The 24986-nt window shown below is 37.4% G+C and overlaps 1 protein-coding gene across 1 annotated transcript in view; it reads left to right on the top strand.

Moving 5' to 3' along the window:
- Window positions 1-24986, top strand: part of LAMA2 (laminin subunit alpha 2) — a gene marked incomplete at its 5' end in the record, with an annotated part of 387284 nt that overhangs the window by 352388 nt on the left and 9910 nt on the right. The window contains 12 exons of the mRNA XM_080616795.1: window positions 1328-1490; window positions 2337-2481; window positions 3837-3975; window positions 5235-5246; window positions 7453-7573; window positions 9812-10027; window positions 11381-11529; window positions 15197-15373; window positions 16193-16409; window positions 19485-19544; window positions 21921-22033; window positions 23519-23708. Coding sequence (XP_080472921.1) covers window positions 1328-1490; window positions 2337-2481; window positions 3837-3975; window positions 5235-5246; window positions 7453-7573; window positions 9812-10027; window positions 11381-11529; window positions 15197-15373; window positions 16193-16409; window positions 19485-19544; window positions 21921-22033; window positions 23519-23708 — 1702 coding nt within the window. The remainder of the gene's footprint in view (window positions 1-1327; window positions 1491-2336; window positions 2482-3836; window positions 3976-5234; window positions 5247-7452; window positions 7574-9811; window positions 10028-11380; window positions 11530-15196; window positions 15374-16192; window positions 16410-19484; window positions 19545-21920; window positions 22034-23518; window positions 23709-24986) is intronic.

Raw genomic sequence — 24986 nt, 5'->3', positions numbered from 1 at the left:
GCTACCTGATACTACATAATAGTGGAAATTTTCACTTAAAGAAGACAGGTAATGGGTCTCTCACATCCTTGTTTATAGCTTTCACAGCAACGCACTACATGAAAGCAGAACTGTTCTCTTAGATGCTCCTGGTTTTTAGTGAATTTGGCAGTATCAGTATATGGTATAGAGCTCACTCTGCGTTCGGTAAAATAACTGTAGACTCAGTCATGGGAATTAAGAGTAGGCAGTTTTTCAAACTATCAGCCTAGTTTGACAGCCTGCTAAGGCTTAGCCCTTTGAAAGCAATGGAAATTCCAGTTGTGAATTGAAACAATTTTGGAAATACCTGAGGATTTCCTTGACTACAACTGTAGGCCCTTAACACCTAGGTGGAAATTTAAGGAGAGTGATGGTGGATAGATGTATGCACTTCATTTCCAGTCAAGTCCTAATGGAAATGCCTAGACCTTTATGTCCATCTCTGCTTACATTTGATTTTCTCATTTCTCAGTGATAGTGTAGATCTGCTTGCTTGGAGTGGGGGATACATGAGAGAGAGACTGAAAAAAAAAAAAAAAAGAAAAAACCAAAAAACCTAGATTTGAGATTTGTAGAAAACTGTATCAAAATCTCCTTTTACATCATCCAATTGTTCCAGTACCAGAGTCCTGTTCTCCTGCAAAATCTAATTGAAAAACTTCTCTATTAAATGTAGATATGGAAGGTGAGAGAACTACATTCAAGATCCTTATATGTTGTGTCAAGATAAATGGGAAACATGTTCCTGGCCAATATTGGACCTGTAGGTCCTCTGTTCAAATTCGGTTATGTTTGTGATTAAATCAGAAGATTGCTGTCTTTCAGCTATGTGATCTGTGTGACAAAAACGGACAAAGAGTCTATCATAAAAATCTTATCAAACAAACTGATCTTTTTTGTTTTATAATGACAGCAATGCCAGAAACCATGGAAGCAGTGATGCTTCTGCTCTTGTGATATTTGTAATTTGTGGGTAGACAGAGACTTGCATTTTCCAGGGGTTTCAGTCTGGGATCCTCCAGAAGTTGTAAAATCACTAACAATAAGAAAGCCAATACTTATTGCAAGACGAAAGAGTACATAATGCTGCTTTATATTGAGGATTGCAAAATGAGTCATTAGAAACCATGAAATATATACAAAATAGTCCTCTTCCATCTCCCTCCCAGATGTCCTTTTGTGTTGGCCAGCTGGTAAGCTGACCTTACACTTGCAGAGAGGTGTTCTCTCACTCCTCTAGCCCTCCACTTCTTTTTCTTTTAACTTCATATGGTAAAGGAAAATGGTTGGAATTGCCCCTTTTCAGCCCACAGGTGGCAGATGGTGAAGGAACAGTCCAGTTTGATGGCGACAGCTATGCCATGGTGAGCCGCCCGACCCGCTGGAACCCCAATATTTCCACAGTCATGTTCAAATTCAGGACCTTCTCATCAAATGCCCTGCTGATGTATCTTGCTACTGATGACTTGGTAAGAACAGCCAGCTAACTTCCACACTCCTTGCGGGTTTCATGACATCTTTGCAGTGGCTGAATTAAATGTATTATGAAGACAAATGGTAATTCAGTGTAACACTGTCCTGGCATAATGTTGCCTGGTATGATGCTTCTCTGCTGTCCAAGTGAAGACAAATGTTATAGTCTGGAACCTGACCACCTAGTATTTACTAACTAGGGAGCATTATGTTACACTGACAGGAACTCCATCTTTTCTGACATTATTAATTTTCATTCATCAAAAATGTTTACCCATGTCAGTTTGCCATTGTCAGTTGTGGTTGTATTTTCATAGGTTAAAATATCATGGTGTGAGGGCAGAACAAACATAGGAAAAGACGAGTCTTAGAAATCCTACTGATAGAAAGAAAAAGTTTGTGGTTAATGTAGGGGGCCTTAAAAGGGAGCTGAATGGTGCAGCAGACAGGATGTGATTGTGATGATGTTTTCATAAGGTCTACCAATGGCCCCTTTTACAGCTAAAATTGAGAATAGGAACATCAGTTATAAAGCTGTTCAAGGTTTTTATTCATGTACACTATCAAATGTGTGTAGATAACAAGGAGAAGTTATTTATAAAGACATCTGGCCAGATCCTCACATGAATCAAGAATAACTCAGCTTCAGCATCTCTGATCCATATTGATTTGCACGCCTGGCTGGGAACAGAGCCCTTTCCTTAGGCATTTGATATGGGCCAGAAATTGCATACAGCAATTCTCACTGATGTTTTGAAGACTTAGTGTTTATTTACTGTCATATACCTCTTATCAAAATTAGCAAGAATCATAATTGTGTGTCTAATCCTTTTCTTTAATAGAAGGATTTCATGAGTGTAGAACTCAGTGGTGGACGTATAAAAGTCAGCTACGATCTGGGTTCAGGTACAGCTTCTGTTACCAGCAACCAAAATCATAATGATGGCAAATGGAAATCTTTCACGTTGTCAAGAATTCAAAAGCAAGGTAAGTTCCTGTGGTGTCAATACAATGTTACATAATTGTAGTTTATAAATGCCATTCAAACGTATCCTGTGTTTATAAAAAAGATACAAGCATAGAAATTAAAGGAAAATTAATCTGCTTATAGTAAGGTATAGTAAAGTCTATCCCTCATTCAGTTCTCTGTCACTCTCAAAAAAGGTAGTTTGGTTTCCAATTTTGTACATCCCTTCTGACTTTTAAGGCATTTGTTAGTCAGTTGCTGCGACAAGAGACTGACCTGTGGGGAGAGCTTCTATTAGAGAAGACTCTTTCTCCCATATTCCCACTGCTCCTTCCACTCCAAAGATAATACATTACCTCTTTTAGTCAGTCCTCCCCTTCGAAATCTGGTTTGATTGATAGGTCTTTCATCTCCAAAATCACTCTATTCCATCTCTAAACCAGAAATCAGGCTGGTCTTTTTTTTTTTTTGGTTTTTTGGTGGTTTTTTTGTTTGTGTTTGTTTTTGGTTTTGTTTTGTTTTGTTTTGTTCTTTTTTTTTTGTTAAAAGAAAGGCTCATTTCATTCTTAGGTAGGGGGGATGGGGTGGGGCAGTTCATCAGAAATCTCCGGCATTTAACTGACTGAATTAAAAAAAAAAAAAAAAAAAAAAAAAAAAAAAAAAAAACAAAAAACAAGAGAAGGAAAGAAGGTGGAAAGGAACCCTTTCTTTGCGTCCTTATGGAAGAGTATCCCTTTTTTACTTGGGGGCAGTTCAGCATTTTTCACTGTGTCTTGTCTCTCTCATTTAACTTTGTATTCTGTATTAATCCATACCTCAAAAATATGCATGAAACAAGGATTTAGATAGGATGGTGTCATGTAATTCCTCACTGACTCCAGACTGAGATTAGACATGACAGCAACTGACTTCTTTGTGTCTGAAAATGTTTTAGAGTGACTGATCATCAATCTCTAAGGCATGTAATGACAATGCTTAACAAACTTTTGCACTAAAAAATCCTGCTCAAGTGACAACCTTTGGACTGAAATCACAAATTAAATGTAAAATTATCTTTTCTGTCTTGACTTTATCCCGAAGTGTTAGCTCCAAATTACATTGACGTAAATAATATACCAAATTGAAATAGGTTTAGAGAATGGATAAAAATAAAGCATACAGAATAGCTTTTCAGGTTGTTACAGAAACAGAGGAAAGTGCAGGTCTCTTCCCCTGCCCATAACTGACAATTTGGAAATCCAGTGTTTTAACTGCAAAACATAACCCCCTTTGCCTCTTCCCTGACCTGCTGACCCTCCAAGTATTTCTCTGTTGTTTTCTTAAGACATCATTGTTCATGTCTGATATTTTGAAACTAATCTCAAATGTCTTCCAGCCAACATATCAATTGTAGACATAGACACCAATGAAGAAGAGACCATAGCAACAACTTCTACAGGCAGCCACTTTGGGCTCAACTTAAAAGGGCATGAAAAAATCTATTTCGGGGGATTGCCAACCCTGAGAAATCTAAGGTAACATGGCTTAAACCAATTACTGTTGGTAAAGGGATGTTCATGCAGTGTAATCTTATTCTCTGTATTTACTTGTAAAGTCCACTTACAGTAAGTGAATGCTGAGTTCCCAGTTTACCCTATATATTTCCACAGCAGACCAATGCTTTATTTGTGCATGTGGTGTACTTCAATGTATTTCACACAGTTCACATTACACAAATACAATGGGAATAGCAGTAACGGTGCAGTCCATCTTTCTGATGCTGTATTCCTAGTGTTTATTTTTTAAATGTTGCATAATATATAATATTAAATTAATTGTAAATGTATTAATTATTAATTTATAAAATTAATTATAAACTTTAACAGGCTTTAATAAACTTAAGAAATGGGGTTGCAGCTACTTGAATTTAGTGACTGTAGTAAATGGCTTTAAATAGACAAAAAAACTTACTTAAGGTTTCAATGAATAATCAGCAGCTTTGCAGTGAAAAGAACAAGAGAATTCTGTGCTACAATGAACAGATGAGCAACACAGAAAGAAGCCCATTAATCTATGCCAACTTTAGCTACATGGCATAATGACAGCCTTGAATTGGTCAGTGCACAAGGAACTGTTCTGATTAGTCCACAGGAAACTAAAAGAATGGACGTACTTGTTAATTTATTAGGTTAATAGCTGACCTCTGATGTCAAATAACCCAGCAATAAAAAGATCTATTTTACTCATGAAATGTAACACTATATTATGTAATTTTAAAATCACACCAGTGCATAACAAAATGTCTAGAGTAATTATCTTCCACTTCCTTTGTGGTTGCTTATAAAATCAGTGTACAACAGATACTGGGACCTGCGGTAACCATTTTGCCTACAGCTATGATTCATCAGTCTTGGGGCAAGATGAATGTTACGGTAAATTAGAATCAAAAATAGTGAAAGCTGCTGCAAACAATAGACACTGAGGTACCCGTGACTTTGTAATTATCAGGTCTTGTCACTTCTGCCAAATTCTTTTACATAGTTTACTTTTACTCACAACCAAGTATAGCAACAAATTACAAAGGCTCTCTGATATATTACATTTTAACTGTTTGCAGAGTAACCTTGTGAATTATTATAGTCTGATGGTGTATATGTAATCTCACCATCTATTTATTATGTGTCGTTTGTAGATGATGTGTATCTGCTTTACTGTGAAATATTTAAACCTAATAAGTATCATTCACTACAGTTAATATAATTTTAATTTTCTTTTTCTTTCTCTCTCACCCTAGTATGAAAGCAAGGTAAAAATAATCAGATTACTTGCATGACTTGCATGTGTCTAGTAAGTGCAGCTTGAGAGCACAGGCAGCACCGCAGAAGCAGCGTGTCGGCAGTATTTATACCAGCTGTTATGCTAAGGCTGTTAATTCAGCAACTTGCTCCCTGCAACAAGCAAAGCTGCTCCCAAGTGCTTAACACTGCCATATTATATGCTGTGCACACACCTACACAAACAACTTTTGTTTTCCTTGCGCAGCTGCTTACTTGAGCTGTGTTTGTTTATGACACTGGTATGCGTCCTAAGCAAAACTATGGCAAGCTGTATTGCCAAGTTTGGTTCTGACCTCCAGGCTGCAATAGCGATGTAGTCCCAGGTCAGGCAAGGAGCACTGCCTCAGAGGCACTGGAAGAGTTACTGACGGTAGCAAAGCAGGGTGCAGATACTTGTGAAATTTGCCTCTTCTGAGTTTCAGAACAGGAGAATGAGGCGGGAATAGGGGAGTTCACTTATTTCTGATTATGTTTTCAGTTTGCAACTATTTGTGCCCATTACTTTTGCTTTGATATGCTCAGATATAAATTCAATTTTGCAGTGTTCTGCAGCTTAATTCCTGGTTTCAACTGGAAAAATGCAGCCTCATGCAACCCCACTTTCCAATCCTGAGAAAGATTATTTCCTCCCAAGCTCCAAAAATCTTTGCTTATGTTCCCTTGAAACTGATCCTAGTTTGGCCAAAAAAAGAGGCCAAGAATTTATGACAGTTCTGAGTTTGGACCTTTTTTTGCATGTTTTGGAAGGGAACAAGGGCGAAATGAAGTCTTAAGAAAGCATCAAGAAAGTGTTCAATGTTTGCAAGGACCTAAAGTTCATACAGGTTGGGGATTGTAACAGCAACTGCTTGTAACGGGACAGTGGAAGTGCAGGGCAGAAAGGGTGTAGGAATGTGAATGGCAAAGACATGAGAGTGTGGGCACTGCTGACAAAGGTATAACTGTTAAGCTGCTGGGAAGATGAGTCTATAAAGGAACTGGGGAAGAGCTAGGAAATAAAAAAATTTAAAATGAAAGGTGACCCTAAGTACATGATTGTTAGTAAAGAAGAATATGGATTATTTTAGTAAACCGGATGCTTACTTTAACTTATACACCACGCTTGCTAGGATGGCTGTAATGCAAAGAATGGCTTTCAGTACCACAACATGCAGCTGAATAGTATCTGTGCAAAATATTTTTATTTTGCAATTAATAATATCTCCATGGTATGAATGGCACCTTTTTTTTTTTTTTTTAAGTGACTTTATAAGGCTTTTCTTCTTGCAAGCCTGGTTCAGATGTTGCCAGCAGTTGCGGTCTCACTCTGGTGTTCACAGGCCTGGGAAATCATACTTTGCATTCAAGCATGCCAGCTCTGGTCTTACTTTCAGGAGTTTTCTCATTTCTTCTGTCAACTACCTGATGAGCCAAACCATAGAACTCTGCAATTGTACTGCAGTATATTTCTGTCTTGGATGGATAGTTAGGTTCTCTAACAAACCCAGTTGTTTTGTTTTCTTTAACTGCCTGAGAAAGTCAAATGTATTGCTATGTCATAAGCAATATGCATGCAGCAGTTTTCATAGGAAAGATACTAGTAATATAAATACATAGAAAACAAGTACCAGTCCACCTGAACATAAAGAATTCCTAAAACACTTTTTAAAAGTTAAATTAATTTTTTTTTTTCAGTCTTTGGCAAAGACTTCATCCAAAATGTTTGCATGCTGCTGAAGTTCCTATTTCATTAGGATCTAGCATGCAAAAAGATGAAAGAAACATCTGTCTTCCAGTTAAGGTCTTTCATTGTTATTCTTTCCTAGTTTGCATCTTTCTGCTTTGCCTAGGGAAAAATTACTTACTTATTTCATAACTCAGTGTATTTAGACACCAAATGTGACAGCACTTCTTTACAAAACAAAGAAAATTCAAAAAAAAATGGTAAAAAGGACTGTTGTCAACTGGAGAGGAGATGAGAGGAATCTTCTGTTACATCTTTGAATGATGCAAAGCAGAGTGTGATATGTGCTGATAGGTGGTAGAAGGCAGGATATATTCATGTGAGTGTATGTGTGTATAGAAAAAAATAAGCATCTGTGCATCTGAAAGTGCATGTGTGCATGTGTGTGTCTGACTGTGTTCTCCCTAAACTCTATTTTTGAAAACACATTATACTTCTAACATTTTTTTTAGGCCTGAAGTGAATTTACAGAAATATACAGGTTGTCTCAAAGAGATTGAAATTTCAAGGACGCCATATAATATATTGAGTAGTCCTGATTTTGTTGGTCTAACCAAAGGATGCACACTAGAGGTTAGTCTGACTTCCTTGTATTTTGGTCTTACTGGGCATAAATGTTTTCTAGTTTCTGATTTTATGATATAACATATTAATTGTATAAGGCACATTCAGAAGCACATAGGGATCTAAGCTGAAAATCAGAACAGTTAGATTAAAGATGAATAAGTCTGATCAGCAAGTAGCCCTGCTTTCTAGATCCTAACTTCTTGAACAGTATCCCTGGCCAGTTGTGATATCCCTGTCCCTAAAGGGTAGGATTTTCTGAAATGCTTAGCAACTATCTAGCTTTGTTTCAGCTGACTAACATGGAAATTACTGACATTAATGAGAATAGAATTAGGCACTGACACTGTTGCAAAAACCTTTAAAAATGTTGGTGCACATAAACCCCAAGGATTTAAATTATTTTTCTGAATTGTTATTATAAAATCATTAACTACAGAAAATCTGAGGTAGTTTGTAAATCACAGTATATTTGGGTATAACTGAAACAAAGTCACCTTTGTGACAGGTACTGTAGACCACTTGCTGTTATGAGCTACCACTGAGCTGGAAGGCACATTTCTTACTGATCGTTAAGAATGTGCAGAATTCAAATTGTTATTTCAACTTTAAATACAACTCAAGTCTATTTATTTTCAACTGCTGCTGCTTCTAATTAGCATGCTTTCAATGCATATAAATTCAAGGAATCTGATCCTAAGTTTGGGAGAGAATATAGTAATTTTTCCATGGAAGAGTCTTGTCTATAAAAAAAATATTTCCAGTGACATTTGTCTTCCAATAAATAGTCTGTATTTCTTCCCTGGAAATGTAGTTTTGGGAGCGGATGTATAATCTACAGTTTTATATCAGATACCATTACAGTAAATCCAGATGAGTTGTTAATCTGATGCTTTTTCAACATTTTTCTACAAAACATTAAACATTTCCTTTGAGCGGTGAGTGGAACTTGGCCAGGCCAAAATAAAGATGAAGACCCTCTTTTGCTGTGTTTATCACTTGTACCTCTGGCCTTCATCAGAGTGAAAAACACACAAGAGGACTCTCAGGGTATTAGACTTGATGGATCTGTCATGGGATGCCCATTTTTAAGTTTTAAAGCTTGTGATAAAACTAAACTGTAAACAACCAGATTGCTCAAATGCTTTTGCATCTTGCAAATTTGGTTTCAGAAAAAAGTTTCTATAGAAGTTCAGATTTGGTTTTGTTTATTGTAGATTCTTTCCTGAATAGGAGTGGATAGTTAAGTTCAGTTTGTTCTGTTGCTATGAATCTTAGCAAGTACTTTGTTTTTCAAGTTATTTTGTATCATTTGATCTAATTGGTTTAATCATTTTGTTGTGAATGAAATAAAATATTTTAATTGTACAAAACAGGGTCTGTAGGATAATCTAAAAAAAAGAGAAGTATAAGCAAAAGATAAAGACTGGATATACACTGAGTTATGTAAAAGCCCTCAGATTTTAGAGAAAGGTGAACATCATCAGCAGTGATTTTATCTGACATAATCTATTATCTCTAGACCTGAAAACTGCAGTGAAAAAATGGTGAGTTACTTTATTAAAAGTCACTGTTCCTATAGTCTGGTCTTCCACATCTGGAAGAATACATGAATTGGCAGCAATTACAGAAAATATTCAGGAGTATGCACTGATTTATTATTTGATGACATATTCTACTCTTTAAATTGTGTTAATAGCTACTGATGTCCAAAGAATTGGGCCATGTGCAACGAATGCTTCATTTATGAGCCTGAGTCATCAAGAAAGCAGTACTGCTTAGTGAAGCAATAATGATGAAGCAGTAATGACTGGTTAATTAAAAGTATTATCTGGGCATGTTTAACAAATAATAGTATCTAATTTATGTTCATAGTGGCTTATATTATCTATTGTATTGATTTAAAAGCAAAATCCCACTGTATTAACTCAATGGAAAACTTTCATATAAAAAAACGTGTGAACAGTTATTTTTAATCCAAGAGGATATACCAAAATAAGACTGGAACTTTGCCTTCGTGTAAGACAGGATTCCAGAAATACTCTAATGATGCCAGATGTAAACAGGTAAATTAGTGTTTGCACAACACTTTGAGATGTAAATTGCTTAGTGGTTATTATTACTTTCCATGTCTTCACACTGGTTGTATTTACATAGTTTATTATTTTAGTTAAGAAATCTTTCGGCATGTTCATACCCTTCCTTTTAATTTTACCAATGCACTTTTTTGTCCTCTTCTTCTTACAGAACATTTATACAGTTAGCTTCCCCAAGCCGGGTTTTGTGGAACTGCAGCCTGTGTCCTTTGACGTGGGCACAGAAATCAACCTCTCCTTCAGCACAAAGAATGAGTCTGGCATAATCTTGTTTGGCACAAGCGGCACAGTTGTCCCTCCCAGGAGAAAGCGCAGGTACACTGGAAGGAAACCTGCCCCTCTCCGGAAACGCAGACAAACAGGACAGGTATGAGAAGCCTAGCAAAAGATAAAGAAAACTCAGAATTTTACTGAACTCGATATGTTTCAAGGCACAGTCAGATGTTTATACTTAAGATTCAGTGGTCGGCAGTAAAATTTCTAATGTTATCCTTTATCTGATGAAGAGCCTGATAGAGGCTTGGAACGTGGGGTTTTTTTTGCATTGGAGTAGCTGTTTCTCTTACAGATTTTTCTATCATATAGATTCTTTCATGTTGGGTTTGGGTTTTTTTTTTAATCAAACCTAAATATTAGAGAATAATGTTCTTCACTCATTCTGAGGACTACTTATGCAGCGTCATTATCTCTCGTTCCTGTTCATACAGACATAAATAAGAACCATTTTATTTCCCCTGAGACAAAAAAAAAAAAAAAGAAAAAAGAAAAAAGGCAGTGCAAGATAAGCTCCTTGTTCAGGATCACTTCTGTGGGATATAAGACTTAAGAGTCCTTTAACCTCTCCTTTTCTCCCATAAATACAAATCTGCAGTGTAAATCCTTTCTGAGGAGAATAGAGTCAGTCTGTTCAAAGGAAGTACCCACAGAGATCAAGTAACTAACTGGTAAAAGTGTAATTGCTGTCAGAAATTATTCAAATCTTGACTAGTTAAAAACCTCACAGACAAGCCATACTACACAGAGATGAACAGAACAGCTCTCTTTTTTCAGGACTTCTGGGTAATGATATTTCATTATTCTCCTTCCTGCCCATTTTGGAGGAGAGTGACCTTCAGTGACCTGAAGGAACACACTCCAGGGACAGGACATTATAATTGCTCACCTGCCCGACATTAACTTCACGGTAGGGGCTCCTTTGTCATTTCCCAGCTCTTCAGGTCACAGAAATGAGCATAACACTCATTGCTATAGTAACTGGAGTTTAGATCCTGAAAACCACTACAAAATTATATTGGTTGCTAGAGCAACTAGTGACATGATTTGCCAGCCCTCCAAACTGAGATCACTCACACTAAGATCAGTACTATTCAGGTTTAAGGCCAGGCCTTGTACCAGCAAGAATTGTAGAAGAATCAATCAGAAGAATCAATCAGAAGAATTGTAGGTTAGAAGTCTCCATCCTTCCCCACAAAAAGGTACACAGAGAGTTAAATCTACTGATGAGGCTTTCCATCATGACTTCATTTCACCCACTCATTTAAAAAAATACGAGAAAGTCTGAATGGAACAGCAGCAGCAGAACTGAAAATACAGTATCTTGTCTATGGTGAGCAAATTAAAAACCAGTGTAAGAGATAAAACATAAATCATAATGTAAAACAAAGTGAAATAATTTATTTCAAGTGTAACTTACCTTCTTATACCAACATACACATTGCAGGCCTACTATGCAGTGTTCCTGAACAGAGGTCGACTAGAAGTGCATATCTCCACTGGGATACGGGATCCCCACAGAATCACCATCAGACCAGAAGCCGGCGAGTTTCACGATGGCAGGGCACACTCCATCCGGATAGAACGAGCTAGAGGGTAACAAATACCTAGAAGCGGTACAGACCAAACAGCAGAGCTAATTCAACAAAGTGAATGTACCAGTGTCTTTAGCAATCCATGCAAATGTTTCTGCTGAGACCAAGAATTTAGTGTTATTGCAACCTTTTGAGAAGTTAGTTTCTGACAGTGCTTATTATTCTGCAGAGCTGGGTTTACTTGCTTTCCTAGTCTATCAGCCTGTTTCCCCAGACATCTGCATTTGTCTGAATTGGTGTCTTTAACCTTCTGGTTCTTGTCAAATACATTTTATTAACCGAATGCATGGATGAGAAATACTGCTGTGGTGCAGTAAATCACCTTTTCAAGACATGTAGAAAAAGACTGTTCTCTAAGTATACAAACAGCAACAGCACAGCAGACTGTAGCCTTTTTGAAATGCCATGTGCTGGTGTATATACATGTGGTTACAGTGATGCCCAGCTAAATTGTATAAAACAATGAAGACACATTGTTTTACCCAATAAATAGTAGTCATTCTTATTGCTGGAAAGCCACTGCAAACCTTCTCAGACCATGTTGTTTTAAACAGAATTTCACTTAAATTCCTTTGCCCTTTCTCAGACATTGTAAAAAAAAAAAAAAAATAAATAAAAAAATCCAAAGCTAATTACCATTCAGACAGTGATTAGAATGAGTTTTCTGCTGTAGTGTGTAGGAGTTAGTCATTATTTATGGCGTGGAAAACCCCTTGTTCCAAGTAGGGTTTGTTGTGGATAAATGTGTTCATACTGTACAGACATTCAGTGGATTAGTGCACTAGGCACAATGTTGTTCTGTTTTATTTAAAAAACCTAAAAACAAACAGAAAGAAGATGTGACATCCAGCATGTTACCAAATGCACTTATCCAAGCACACTAAACACTAGGCTTCACCTCCTTACCCCCACAACACTATAGCCTTCTTGTGCAATAGTTCCTGTCCGTCTAGTATCCAGGTACCATTCTGTCCTCTCTATAATTCACTTTGCTTTGTCAGTATAATTTTCTGACTGAATTTCTATTGTATTGATGAAAAATCTTAGAAATAGTGCCTCCAGACAATATCTCTTCCCAGCTTCAGTGACTAGTTTAAGGTAAAACTGTAAATTCTTCGCAGAAAAAAATCATTTTGGAAATGATAACTGCATTTTTCAAAATGTTTTGTGTTGCTGTGACAGAACACAAATATGCAGATGATAATAAGAAGCTCTAAAAAATAAAGTTCTTTTATGGAGCACTATAGCAAGTACAGTAACTTTGACCTGTGAGAGTACATCAAGACACAACTACTGTACAATGCCATCCAGTGATGATACTTGTTCAGATGAAAACTGTGTTTTCAAAGTAGCTTTTTTACAAAACAAATTGTCTGAACTCTGCAGTTTCTGTAACATGAAATGGATGTGAAAAGATAAAAATTAAGATTAACCCCTCCTCTGCTCATCATGAACTGAAGCTTTATTTTACTAAATATGAGAAACACCATTTGAAAGCTCTTCAGAGAGATAATTGCCCATATAATTATGAATGTTTGCTTTCTCTGCCAAGGTAATTATAGGATACTGTTGAAGACTCATGCACATCTTTGTATGGTTCTGCTTAAAGCCAAAATGTTTACTATATTAATGGCTAAGGACGAGACGAAATACTGTATGCTAATGAAAATATTGACAATCAGTAGCCATGGCTAACATGCAACAGCACAAAGGATAACTCAGGTCTTGCAATGCAATTTCCCCACGCTTCCTCTGAAGGCAGTGAAGTGTCCTCTCTGCGACTCTTAACAGAACCTAAATCACTGTTGCTCTGAACTGTCCCCAGAGAAATTTCTGTCCATTTCCACTGCTGAAGGGTCTGGAGGAAATCCTTGAAATTCTGCCGACAAAAACTTTTAACACCTGCTTCCTCTGAGCCTTTGAAAAATTAATCATTTTCTTACTCTACAGCTTCCTAGACTGAATTAATCCGCCCAAAACTATAAGGAAACAGGGCAATCTGCATGTAGTATAACAATTATCTAATCCGTGTGCTAAAGTCACTATCCAGTTCTGTCTGTGACTTGTATAAATAACAAAGTCAAGCATTTTACATATGAAAACCAGCCTCTTTTCAATAAACATTTTCAGCATTCAGTTGCTAACATTTTTAATTATTGTAAAAGAAGAATATTGGTGTTCAGTATAATTTTGCAGTTTAAAAAAGTGGGGTTATTTACCAGATACTTACTATTTCAGATATGTCATGAGGATGCTCAGTAAGTCTGAAAAATCAAGCTACTTACTTTCAGATACCCAACTTGTGTTCACATAACTAACTGTAGTCAAAGATTCTTGAATAGTTAGGTCCTGATGTTTACCATGACTGTAACATATTTGAAACAAAAACTGCACTACATAAATAATATCAGAGTTTACCAGAGACACATAGAGCTCTTTTTTTGTGGCCCTGTTTCCCTCATGGCTAAATACTATTAAAGATAGTCTACCAACATGAAGAAATGATGCCAACTAGCATTTTACATTCACCTTCAAAAATACTGAAGTTCTTATCCATCCTTTTCAACTCAGCTCACCTTGAGCTGGATTTGTTCAGAAGCTGGAGATTTTCTATTTCATCAATGGTTAAATTGTCCCAGCAGTTAAACTTTTGACTTTTGTTGCTATACCTTGTTATATGTTGCCCATCAAAATAATCCACTGTCTTGCAGTTTCACAGCCTTTATTACATTTCTTTCTCAGTATACAGTGTATGGTATGGCTTGGCAAACTAGTTTTTCACTTTCTCACCCCTTTACCATGTTTTCTTGTAAATGTGGTACAAATCCCCAACATCTGCATCTTAGTAGCTTTGACAGGCAAAAGCATTCACCTTTTTTTTCTCACATCTGCATTCTTGCTTTTACCACAATAATGCCCTTCACAATATTTAGGCCTTTCCTCTTTGCTCTTTTTTCCATTCCTTGATTTGGCATGGTCAGCCAGGGGTATTGTGCTTCAGATGCTTCTGTCTTTCTCTGTTCAACCTTAACAGTAACTTCCATGAGATTGGTTTGTCTTTTAGCTTGTAGCATGTGCATCACCCATGAGAATGAATTATAGCACTTGTATCAGTACATGGTGAACTATCAGCAATTTTCCTACTCTGCTGTCTCCCCAAGGTAAAAGCTACCAGTCTTTTAAAAAGTGTTCAGCATGTATCTGTGGTTGATTCTGCAGTCAGAGCAGTCTGTAGCAGTGTTTGTCCCCCAGCAAGAAGATAACTTGGAAAACCAGGAAATAGGGAACCCAAACAAAATGTGGTCTCATGCTGTTCTCATCCTGCTGAGCACGCAGTACTGCAGGCATGGCCCTTACCATGTCAGTGTTGCCACACTACAAACCACTTCTTCCTATTCAGCTAGTGACTGATACTATCACCTTTCTGCAGCACGTTTGCCAAGCTCCACCAGAGAGCTACTAATGAAGCATACCAGTAACTGAAAACTTTCTGGTGGTTGATATGCATTTAATGTGAGCTGCTAACTACATAATTTGGGTTGCTTAGTGTTATAGCTGGTGTAGGAGTAAATGGGGCCTGCAAAGTGGTGATTTCAGTACAAACAATAGTAAATTATATATTTCTTTTCAAATTTCTTTTCAAATTTGCTTTCAAATCTTTTTCATAGGATGTTCACTGTTCAAGTAGATGAAGACAAAGGCCAGACTCAGAGACTGCCAACAGACCAGCCCATATCTGTCAGGAAACTCTTTGTGGGAGGTACTTCTTCTCAGTTTCAGACTGCACTGCTCAGAAACATACCACCATTTGAGGGCTGTATATGGAATCTTGTCATTAATGCCACGTAAGTCTCACTCATGCCAATGAATGTCCAGTTAATGAAGTCTGGTTAACTACCTTGGCTGCTAAAAGAAACAGCATTATTGCAAGGAATCATACTAACAGCAAATCCTAGAATAATATCTGTTTTCTTAATATGCCCTTTCTTTTCTTTTGCCTACAATATACACTCCATAGGCAATGCAATTAATGAAATGTTTTGCAGACAAGCCAGCACCTGGGTACTTATCCATAAAATCAGAGAAATTCAACAGTAACACTGCAGTAAGACTTGCTTCAATGATAAGAACTTATGCTGTACTATAACACTTTATTTTAAGTAAGGTTAATCTCTAAGAGTATACAAATTCTGTCTAAGAACCACCATAGGAATCAATTTGCTTTGTGGAAAGTGCATGCTACAGTAATCTGGAAAGAACATTTAAATAAAACAAAAGAAAATGGTGAAAAAAGTAAAACCCATATAGAAAGTTTCCATCGAATTCTTTCACATAACTGAAGTACCTAAATGAGGGTCTCATCACGCTCACCCCATCAGTGTACATCAGAGAGAAGGGCTTCTCAGCAATGTGATTCAGCCTACCTAGGCTGGTAAAGCTTGCCTGTCTCTCTGCATTGACTGTAAGAAGGAAAGTCAATGGTGACTATCACCTCTAATTTAAGTGTCCCACTTCCGTACCTAAAATAGATAGGATCAATCCTGGGTCTTGTGTCCTGTGAAGTAGAATTACACTGCAGCATACAGCTTTTTTTTTTTTTTTTATAAAGGAGAGATAAAAAGGCAGAAAAACTAACAGACATCAATTTCTTTGTATGTTCTCAGCCCCATGGACTTTGCTCAACCCGTGTCCTTTGAAAATGCAGATATTGGCCGATGTCCCTCTCTAGAACCAGAGGTTAGGCCACCTGAGGATGAAGATAAACCAATCCACGCAACAGTCTTGATCCAACCTGAACCAGACACTAATGGGGAGAAAGAAAGACCCAGGACTCTTCCTCCTTCTCTTCCTACTCCACTACCATCTCTACCTGCTGCATTTGTAAGTGTAGATCACTCAGGTAAATTTTGAAAAGTTTCTTTTTCCAGGCAAAATTGAAAGGCTGGCCATCAAGAACAAAGAAGTAATTTGCCACAAAAATAGTAATAATTTATCATGATATTGTAATGGGAACACCTTGTTGCAGGTCAGTAAAATCTGTAGATAATGGAAAACTGGTTGGTGTCATTTGCTTGGATTATAACAGTAATTTAAAGAATGATATAGCAGTAGAATTCGCTTTGGCTTGCATGCTTAGCCCTAAACACTTGCACTTCAGTATGTAAGCCAAGTAATACCTGATCAGGGTTGGAAGAGAAATTTTCCTATGGGAAATCCAAGTTGTTATGATATTTCTTGTGCTGTTCTCTGAAGCACAGGATAACAGCCATGTCACTGACAGGATGACGAAAGAGGTAAACCAGATAGGTGTGTTTGAGAGGGCAATTCCTCCACTGACACTTTATAACTTTAGTCAGGAGACTTATGAACTTAGGGACTGAAACCCCAGTCACTGCTAAATTTTGTTCAGCCGTTGTTACCAGAAATCTTAGCTAGAATAATATCAGCAAGCAGTCTTATACAATAAAATTTAAGAAGAAACTCCCATCGCAAATGTAGCTGTTTTACAAGTTGATGTAACATTTTACTGTCCAGAAAAGATGTATTTAGATATCAGAATATTAAATTGAAGAATTTATACACTAGATGATATTCTTAGGGGGAAAACCTTTGCATTTTATTAGGCATGCATAAACCCCACAGATTTATGCAGGTGTCATGATTTAACCCCAGCCGTTAACTAATTACCACATAGCAACTCGGTTACTCCTCCCTACCCTAGTGGGATGGGGAGGAGAATTGGAAAAAGGTAAAACCTGCAGGTTGAGATATGAATAGTTTAATAATTGAAATGAAGTAAAATATTATAGTAATAGAAATGATTATTATAATAATAGGAAAAAGAGAGAAGGAGGAGTAAAATTCAGGGAACACAAGCGATGCCCATTACAATTGCTCACCACCTGCTATCCTATGCCTAGCCCATCCCCAAGCTCCCAGAAAACTCCCCCCAGTTTATAGGTGAGCATGACGTGCTATGGCATGGAATACCCCTTTGGCTAGTTTGGGTCAGATGTCCTGTCTCCGTTCCCTCACAGCTTCTTTTGCTCCTCCTCACTGGCAGAGCAACAACTAAACCATCGGTGTGTTATCAGTATTATTGTCAGACTAAAGCCAAAGCACAGCACTGCACCAGCTACTAGGAAGAAAAGTAGTTCTATTCTAGCCGAAACCAAGACAGCTGAATATATTTCAGTATGGGTGAGATTTCCAAACAATATAAAAAGACTGCCCACTTCCCAGCTAAGAGCCTATTTACGCTACCAGAAGTGACATTACCATAATAAGCTTTGAGAAGTTAACAACCAGAGTATCTAACTGGCTTTTAAATATATATATATATATATATATATATAAAATATAAAAGAGTCAGTAATTTTGACAGTTTCTTCTAGATTGGGTTCATAAGATCTTTTAACCATTCTGAGAGGTGCTCCCACAATGGGTCAGGTTTAATCTTCATTCCCATTTCACACCTCCTCATTGACACGGCATTACTCAGAACACAGTGTTTGTTTGTGCTGAATTTGTTAGTGTGACACAGAGGATAAGATTATCAATTAATTGCATAAAAACAAAAAAAAAAAAAAAAAGTGATTTTCAGTGAGTCAGTTTGAGACAGAGGAACCTGAATTCATTGCTCCAGTCATTCCCTTTTACCTGACTCATCTTCAGAATTCATATCTGATTTTCCTTGGACATGGGTAGGATTTTTAACATGTTTTCCTACAAAAATAAAAGGTGCAAAAACTAGGCCAAACCCCCTAACTCATTAATTTTATATTTGACATTCATAGTCACCTTCATTGGTCAGGTACATATGGCACAGCTTTAATCAGAAGGACTTGTCTTCAGGCACTCCTGAAGTCTCCACAGCACCTGCAGCCTTCTGCGTACCTCAAAATGGGAGCTTGGGGTTTAAGACAGGCAAGCTCCATCTTAGTTATTACGCTGCACTGAGTCCCAGTTATCGGCCTTTTAATGCTCTAGGGCAGCATTTTTGATCATTCCCACAAGGTGGAGTAGTTGTACCACGAGGGCCCGATGCATCTCTCTGAAAGTAAGCAAATTTGCATTCTAGTAAGAGTACTATAGAAAGAGAAGGAACCAACCAACAACAAGGTAAAAAGGGTTATCCAGTTTAATGCTCACTGTCGTGAAAGAGTGCAGTCATAGTATCCCTTGATCAAACATTATTAACAAAATAAAATAATGCAGAAGCGCATGAGAGTACAAGTGCACAGTTAAGACTCTTAAATATAAAATTGAGAGGAATAGATCTACTCATTAATATCAGAAACTAGTCCCATTGTAACTAGGTGTGTTTTGTATATCACATATCTAGAGCCATGATAACTTGAAACAGGAGTTCAAAATGAAAATCTAAACAAAACACCATTACTTTACTTTCTGTCTTGGAAAAAAAATGAAACCATTTTAGTATTCTGACGACTTGAAAGTGTTTTAAAGAAGGCAAGCTTTTGGATAGCTTTTATGCTCATCTAAGTAAGTTGTGCTGGGGACTATTGTAACACAATAGGTAACTACAGTCTAATACTGAGCTAGAACTCATATGGCAGTTCATTATACAGAAGTTCAGTGAAGAAGGATTGTATATGGAAAATATACTGCAGAAAAAAAATTATTTCCACATTTTGGACTTGACTTAAATAAGGTATCTCTTCTACTTGAGTCCTCTTAGGATCTTTTTTATCTCTAATAACCATCTGCATGTAAAAGGAGGGAGGGGGGGAGTTTAATCCCAAAAGAAACAAACAAACAAACAAACAGACCCCAACCCATCCTCTACTAAAGGCAAAACAAGATATAAAAGTAAGACAGTTGGGAAATACACTGGTCACCAGTGTGCTGCTGCTGCTGCTTGCTGTAGATGCCAGATGTTTCTCAACCTTGGGTAACTGCTACTTCTGCTTCATGTTATTCACTGCTTCTCAGGATTCGCTTGCCACTGAAATGAAGAGTGCCAGCTTTACTTCTCCATTTGACTCCATGACGGTACCTTTCACTATTTCTCCATGCATTACTTCATTGTTTTATTAACGATGTTCAGTAAACTGTGGAGACTGCTTCACTGCCACTTCCTTTCTCCCCTAATTACTTTCTTTTTAATTGCTAATACGGCATTGTTTGTAGAATGTGTGGCAGTCCACAAGTGGGCTTTTCTGTTCCCCATTTCCACTGTGAGACACACCTAGCTTCTTGATTTACCAGTCCAGTCTTTGACATCTGACAAGACTGAAATAAAGTGCAGCTGAAGAGTTCAGTCTTGAGCATCTCAGGTAATTATTAAGCAGCCAGGTTTAAACCCAAGACACCTTAAAGCTGGTACTAAAAAATCCCCAAACCTGGCATATTTTAATATAGGCTGGTGATCCATGCTTAGTTCACAGTCTGTGAAGAATGTGAATAAAACCTGGAAGTTATTTAAGTATGCCCTATTTTTTTTCTTTTTACTGACACTTCAACATCAACCTAATGAATGATCACTATTATTGATCAGTATTTATCAGTAAATAATCGGTGTATGCTTGCTATGATTCCCACTGTCACTGTGTGTTTGGCACTCTACCCCGCTCCTTGTCCTTCCTTATAGTCCTCCTGCTGGGATGAAATAAAACTGCAATGTTGGCTGATGCTGGGGAGCTGCTTTAAGCATCAACACCAGACCCTCTACTAACATATACTAGCCTAGGATTGCATTTACTGTCAGAATATTTCCTTTTACCATGTAATATGTGAAAGTGTGCCACAGAAAAGTGTGTGTTAGTTATTTTCCAATTCTTTCCTGTTGTTCCAGTACCAGTAGCTAGTCCCTGTCTTAAAATTTTAGCCAGCCCAAATGCTATCAAAAGCATTATGCACACAGTATTCTTCCTAATGTAGTTGTTAAACTTTTAGATAAACCTGTAAAGCTTAAAATATTTAGAAACTTTACCCAGAATTATAAGAATATGATTTTTTTTTCCTATTTGATGATCACTGAAAGACTGCTATCACACATTCATAACTTTGTTTGGTCCTTTGGTCCTGCTGAATTTTTCCTGGGTTTTTTTTCCTCTATTGCACATTGATGTTGTAATGCATGGTGTTCTCTGTCAAATCAGAGCATTCGCTGTGGAAAACTAATTTTTAGATGTGCTCTACATTGTTGTGAAGATTTCTGTGACGTGTAAAAGCAAAACACCTAACACTAACACTACTGAAAAACTGAGTAAGAGGGAAAGAAATTTCACTGCCTGATGAGTCACTCATGACATTTTCAAAATGTTTCACAGAAAGAGCTCTTTGTCAACAATGCACGGCACCTTGTGCTTTGCAGGTCCCTGCTGAGTCAGGGCTCAAATAAGGCTGTTGCCAATCCAAAATTATATCAGCCACAGTGCTTAAAAACAGAGCTTGCAGCTATCAAAGTTTGGGGGTTTTTTTCCCAGTGGTATTGTCTTGAGATTGTGTTGTGTTAGATCCTTTGAGTAGCTCCTTCACAATACTCTCAGTGGGAGGCAAAACTAGACATGAGTAGGAGCTGTAATTACCATGGTCTCGCATCGCCCCAGGCACCCCTATACAAAAGCTTTAGCGCCAGAGATTAAAAGACCTGGTGAAATTGAAGCGGGAAAATTACACTGGGCAGAAGGTGTTTTACCTTCCATTGTTGCACCACTTTAAGATTAATAGAAGCAGAACAGACAGAGAGGGGTTTCTTTCTTTACCCCCTAGGTAATGTGTCTACATTAGACAGCTTATGGGAGTTTAACAGTTGTTACTTCTATCTATCAGTTATTTGGCTTCCCTTATTGTTTGTGGGGTCTTTCAACAGCACCAGGGGGAACAGCACATTAAACAAAGGAGATGGTTGTAAAACAATATAAAGAAGTAAAATGGAGGACCCGTTGACAGGTGCAGGATCTGAAACTCCTTTTAACTCATTTTTAAGGTGACTAGATTTCAAGTCGACAGCAAAGCATCACTTTAAAACTTAAGTCTTGCTCCATTTCTGTAAGAGGGAATACTACTGTGTAAAATGCATTTATGTGATCTAAGAGTATACTGAGCTGCCTGGAAATCACTTAAGACTCTTGTAAATGTCCACTGTTGGCATGAAAGCAGCCTTGTTCATATATTACTTTTATTTCCTTTTACAGCCAGCTTAATGAGCTCTGCTTTTATACTAAGTTCTTGTCATACTGGTTTATAACTTTAGCTGACTTTTGCTGTGATTTAGTTTGATGAGACATCAACACACCAGAAAATTGCAGAGCCAGTGTCTAGACAAGGTGCAATATTCTCAGTCCTGAGCAGCTGAAAGACTTCAGCACGTGTACAGCTGAGAAAGATACCAAATAAGAAATTTGTATGATCGCTATTTTGCAGGATTCCTGTGCTGCTGACACAGAACCACCCATTTTGGAAGGTGGCAAGCAATTTGGTCTTTCAAGGAACAGCCACATTGCAGTTGCATTTGATGACACCAAAGTGAAAAACAGGTATATTGTTTATATCAGCAATGAGTTTTGATGGAATAATATAAAAGAAAATGCCCCTCCTGATATTCTCAAAAGCATCTCCCAAAATCATGGGTATAATCTGAAAAAGATCACTTCCCCTAATTAATTTCATTAAAAACTGCTTAATTAAAATGTAAAATATTGGTAATGAAGTGCCCACCTAAGTGGCTCTCACAAAAAAAGTTTACCTCTTTATAAAGGTTTAGGCACACACACATCCCAGACTGATTTGCAGAAAAACAAACAGAAGAATGGAACCAGGTCATGCAACTGAGTTCATAGTTGCTTTTTGAGAAGAACGTTTCTTGGTTCAGTAACTTGATAATTTCTTGTAATAAGCAAATCTTTATTCCCCTTTCCTCTGGTAATTAGGTCTCGTTTGCACAGTAAACAGGCAAAATGACTTTGCCGTCACAAAGTGTAGCAATATATGCATATATATGTTGATATGCAAAGAAATTCCAAGAGCTGCGTATAAAAATACTGCTGTGTCAAGGATTTGTGAAGCTATAACTTACTAATTGTTCATTTTTGCTCTGAAGACACATGATCATTAACAAATGTGCCGCGCCATTCCACTAAGCATTTTTGTGTTTACAAGTCCATCAGCCTCACAGTTATTTTTACCTATAAAGATGCTGTACTGCATATTTTCACATATGCTAACTTTAGACAACTAGGAATATAATTAAAATACATATATAATCATAGAGTCCTTGATTATCTTCTTTTCAAATAAGAATACTGGCCTGATCATTTTCATGCAATGATTTTTCACATTTCTATTATCAACTGCTTTCAGACACTAACTTCACAGCTCAGCTTGGGCTAGGTTAGTGATGTGCAGCCAGTACAAACTTATCATCTAGGTAATTTAAATAATTTCTTAACAGATTCTTTGCTGTAGGGGATATTTTCATTATTACCCTTCTGTCCAAGGGGTCAACAGACTTCCTCAGACACAACCCCATTTTCTGTTGGAAGAAATCAAAATAAGTGTTTTATATGCTGATCGTAAACGCTTCTCTCTGCATCTTTAAAAGTTCTGCAACCTGTCTTCAGGCAATACAACTCATTAGAAACTCAGCATTTGCCAGCTGTCACTATAGCTCATTCGTCTTTGTGAGCATTATGTGTGTGGATGATGGATAATGCCACTGGAATTTTAGAAGCACTGGGATTTTCTAGCAACTACAGCTGCAGCTGAGAATTGTATCTTGAAATTCTATGCAAAGTTTGCACTTTTGTACGTCCGCAGCAAAGGGACTAATGAACATTCACATCGGATTGGATATGTGTGAAATGCAGTTCATGTATAACCAAATTATTTTTCTTAAACTCTGATGGACAAGCAAAATGTGCCACTAACTGTAAACTTTAGAGGAACACAAAAAGGTAAAGCAGATAAATTTGCCTACTGTCTGCCTCTGAATATCTTTTCCTTTGTTGCTGTTTGATTTCCAGACTTACAATTGAATTTGAAGTCCGAACAACAGCTGATTCTGGCTTGCTGTTTTACATGGCCCGCATCAACCATGCTGATTTTGCTACAGTTCAGATAAAGAATGGACTGCCTTACTTCAGCTATGATCTGGGGAGTGGAGACACCAACACAATGATTTCCAACAAAATAAATGATGGGCAGTGGCACAAGGTATAATAATCTCCAATGCTAAATTATTCTTTGTCATGCTAAAGGCAAGCTTTGTTTTGCCTTAAGATATTTGCAAAATGTAGTCTGTTCATATATATAAAGCTAAACTTTACAACTAGAATTTTACGTAGTCTGACAAATTTGGGTTTTCAGAGTCACTGTTAAGTACACATTACATATTCCATAAACAGAAAAGTTAGTGCTGATATTTGAAATTTGCCCTTCAGGAAACACGTATTTCTGGACATATTTAGAATATGTTCCATGTATGGCAAGGAACTGCAGAAAATGTTCCTTCCTGCCTAATAGGGCTCAGGTGAGTATCAGCTCATGATGATGGAATACACCATTAAAACCAGTTCTTTCTATGTTAATATCATTGATCAGCCATAATGCTAAGAGTAAAGAAAAAGAAGTAACATTTAAGTAAATCTTCCCTGCATCATTAATTCCATTCATTAGGGAATAAAAATGATATTCCTGGATGTATTTGGCAGCCCCTTCTGTGACTTTATGAGAAGGAGCATTTATATGCAATGCCTGTGGTATTTGAATGGTAAGGGAAGGAATAATATCACAACCATGAAGTTTAGTAGTTACTGGGCCAAGAACAGACACAGTATATTCGTTAGGTAACATGCTCAAAGGCAGTAATAAAGACAGAGAAGAAAAGAATACATGGAACTCTGTATTCAAGTTATATACTATAAGAGACATTACATTTTAGACAGATATTTGGAAAGTCACTACCCACATCACCATCAATGGGAAAATGAGAAAAAAATCTCATTGTATTTTCTGTTATGAAACCCCCTTTGCAGTCATCCCTAGTCCCTCTTTGCTTCATTCCCACCCTGTTCTGCAGGAATTTTATTTTTGCTGGATTTTTATTCATGAACCTTTTGATGATAGCAAATGCTCTATACCAAGGTATTTCAGGAGTGTCGTGGTTTAAGCCCAGGCCGTAAATTAGAACCACACAGTTTCTACTCCCCCCCCCCCCCGAGGGATGGGGAGGAGAATCGAAAGAATGTAACTCCCACGGGTTGAGATAAGAACAGTTTAATAACTAAGGTATAACACAAATCACTACTGCTACCACCAATAATAATAATGATAAGAGAAATAACAAGGGAAGAGAATACGATACCGCCCGCCGGAAAAGAGCCTGACAGAGAAGAGGACGTGCCCTTCCGGGTAACTCCCAGTTAGAACCCTGGGCATGACGTGCTGTGGTATGGAATACCTCTTTGGCTAGTTGGGGTCAGGTGTCCTGTC

This window comes from Psittacula echo (assembly GCF_963264785.1).
Source record: "Psittacula echo genome assembly, chromosome: 4".
Taxonomy (NCBI): Eukaryota; Metazoa; Chordata; class Aves; order Psittaciformes; family Psittacidae; genus Psittacula; species Psittacula echo.
This window is presented reverse-complemented; position numbering and strand designations above follow the sequence as displayed.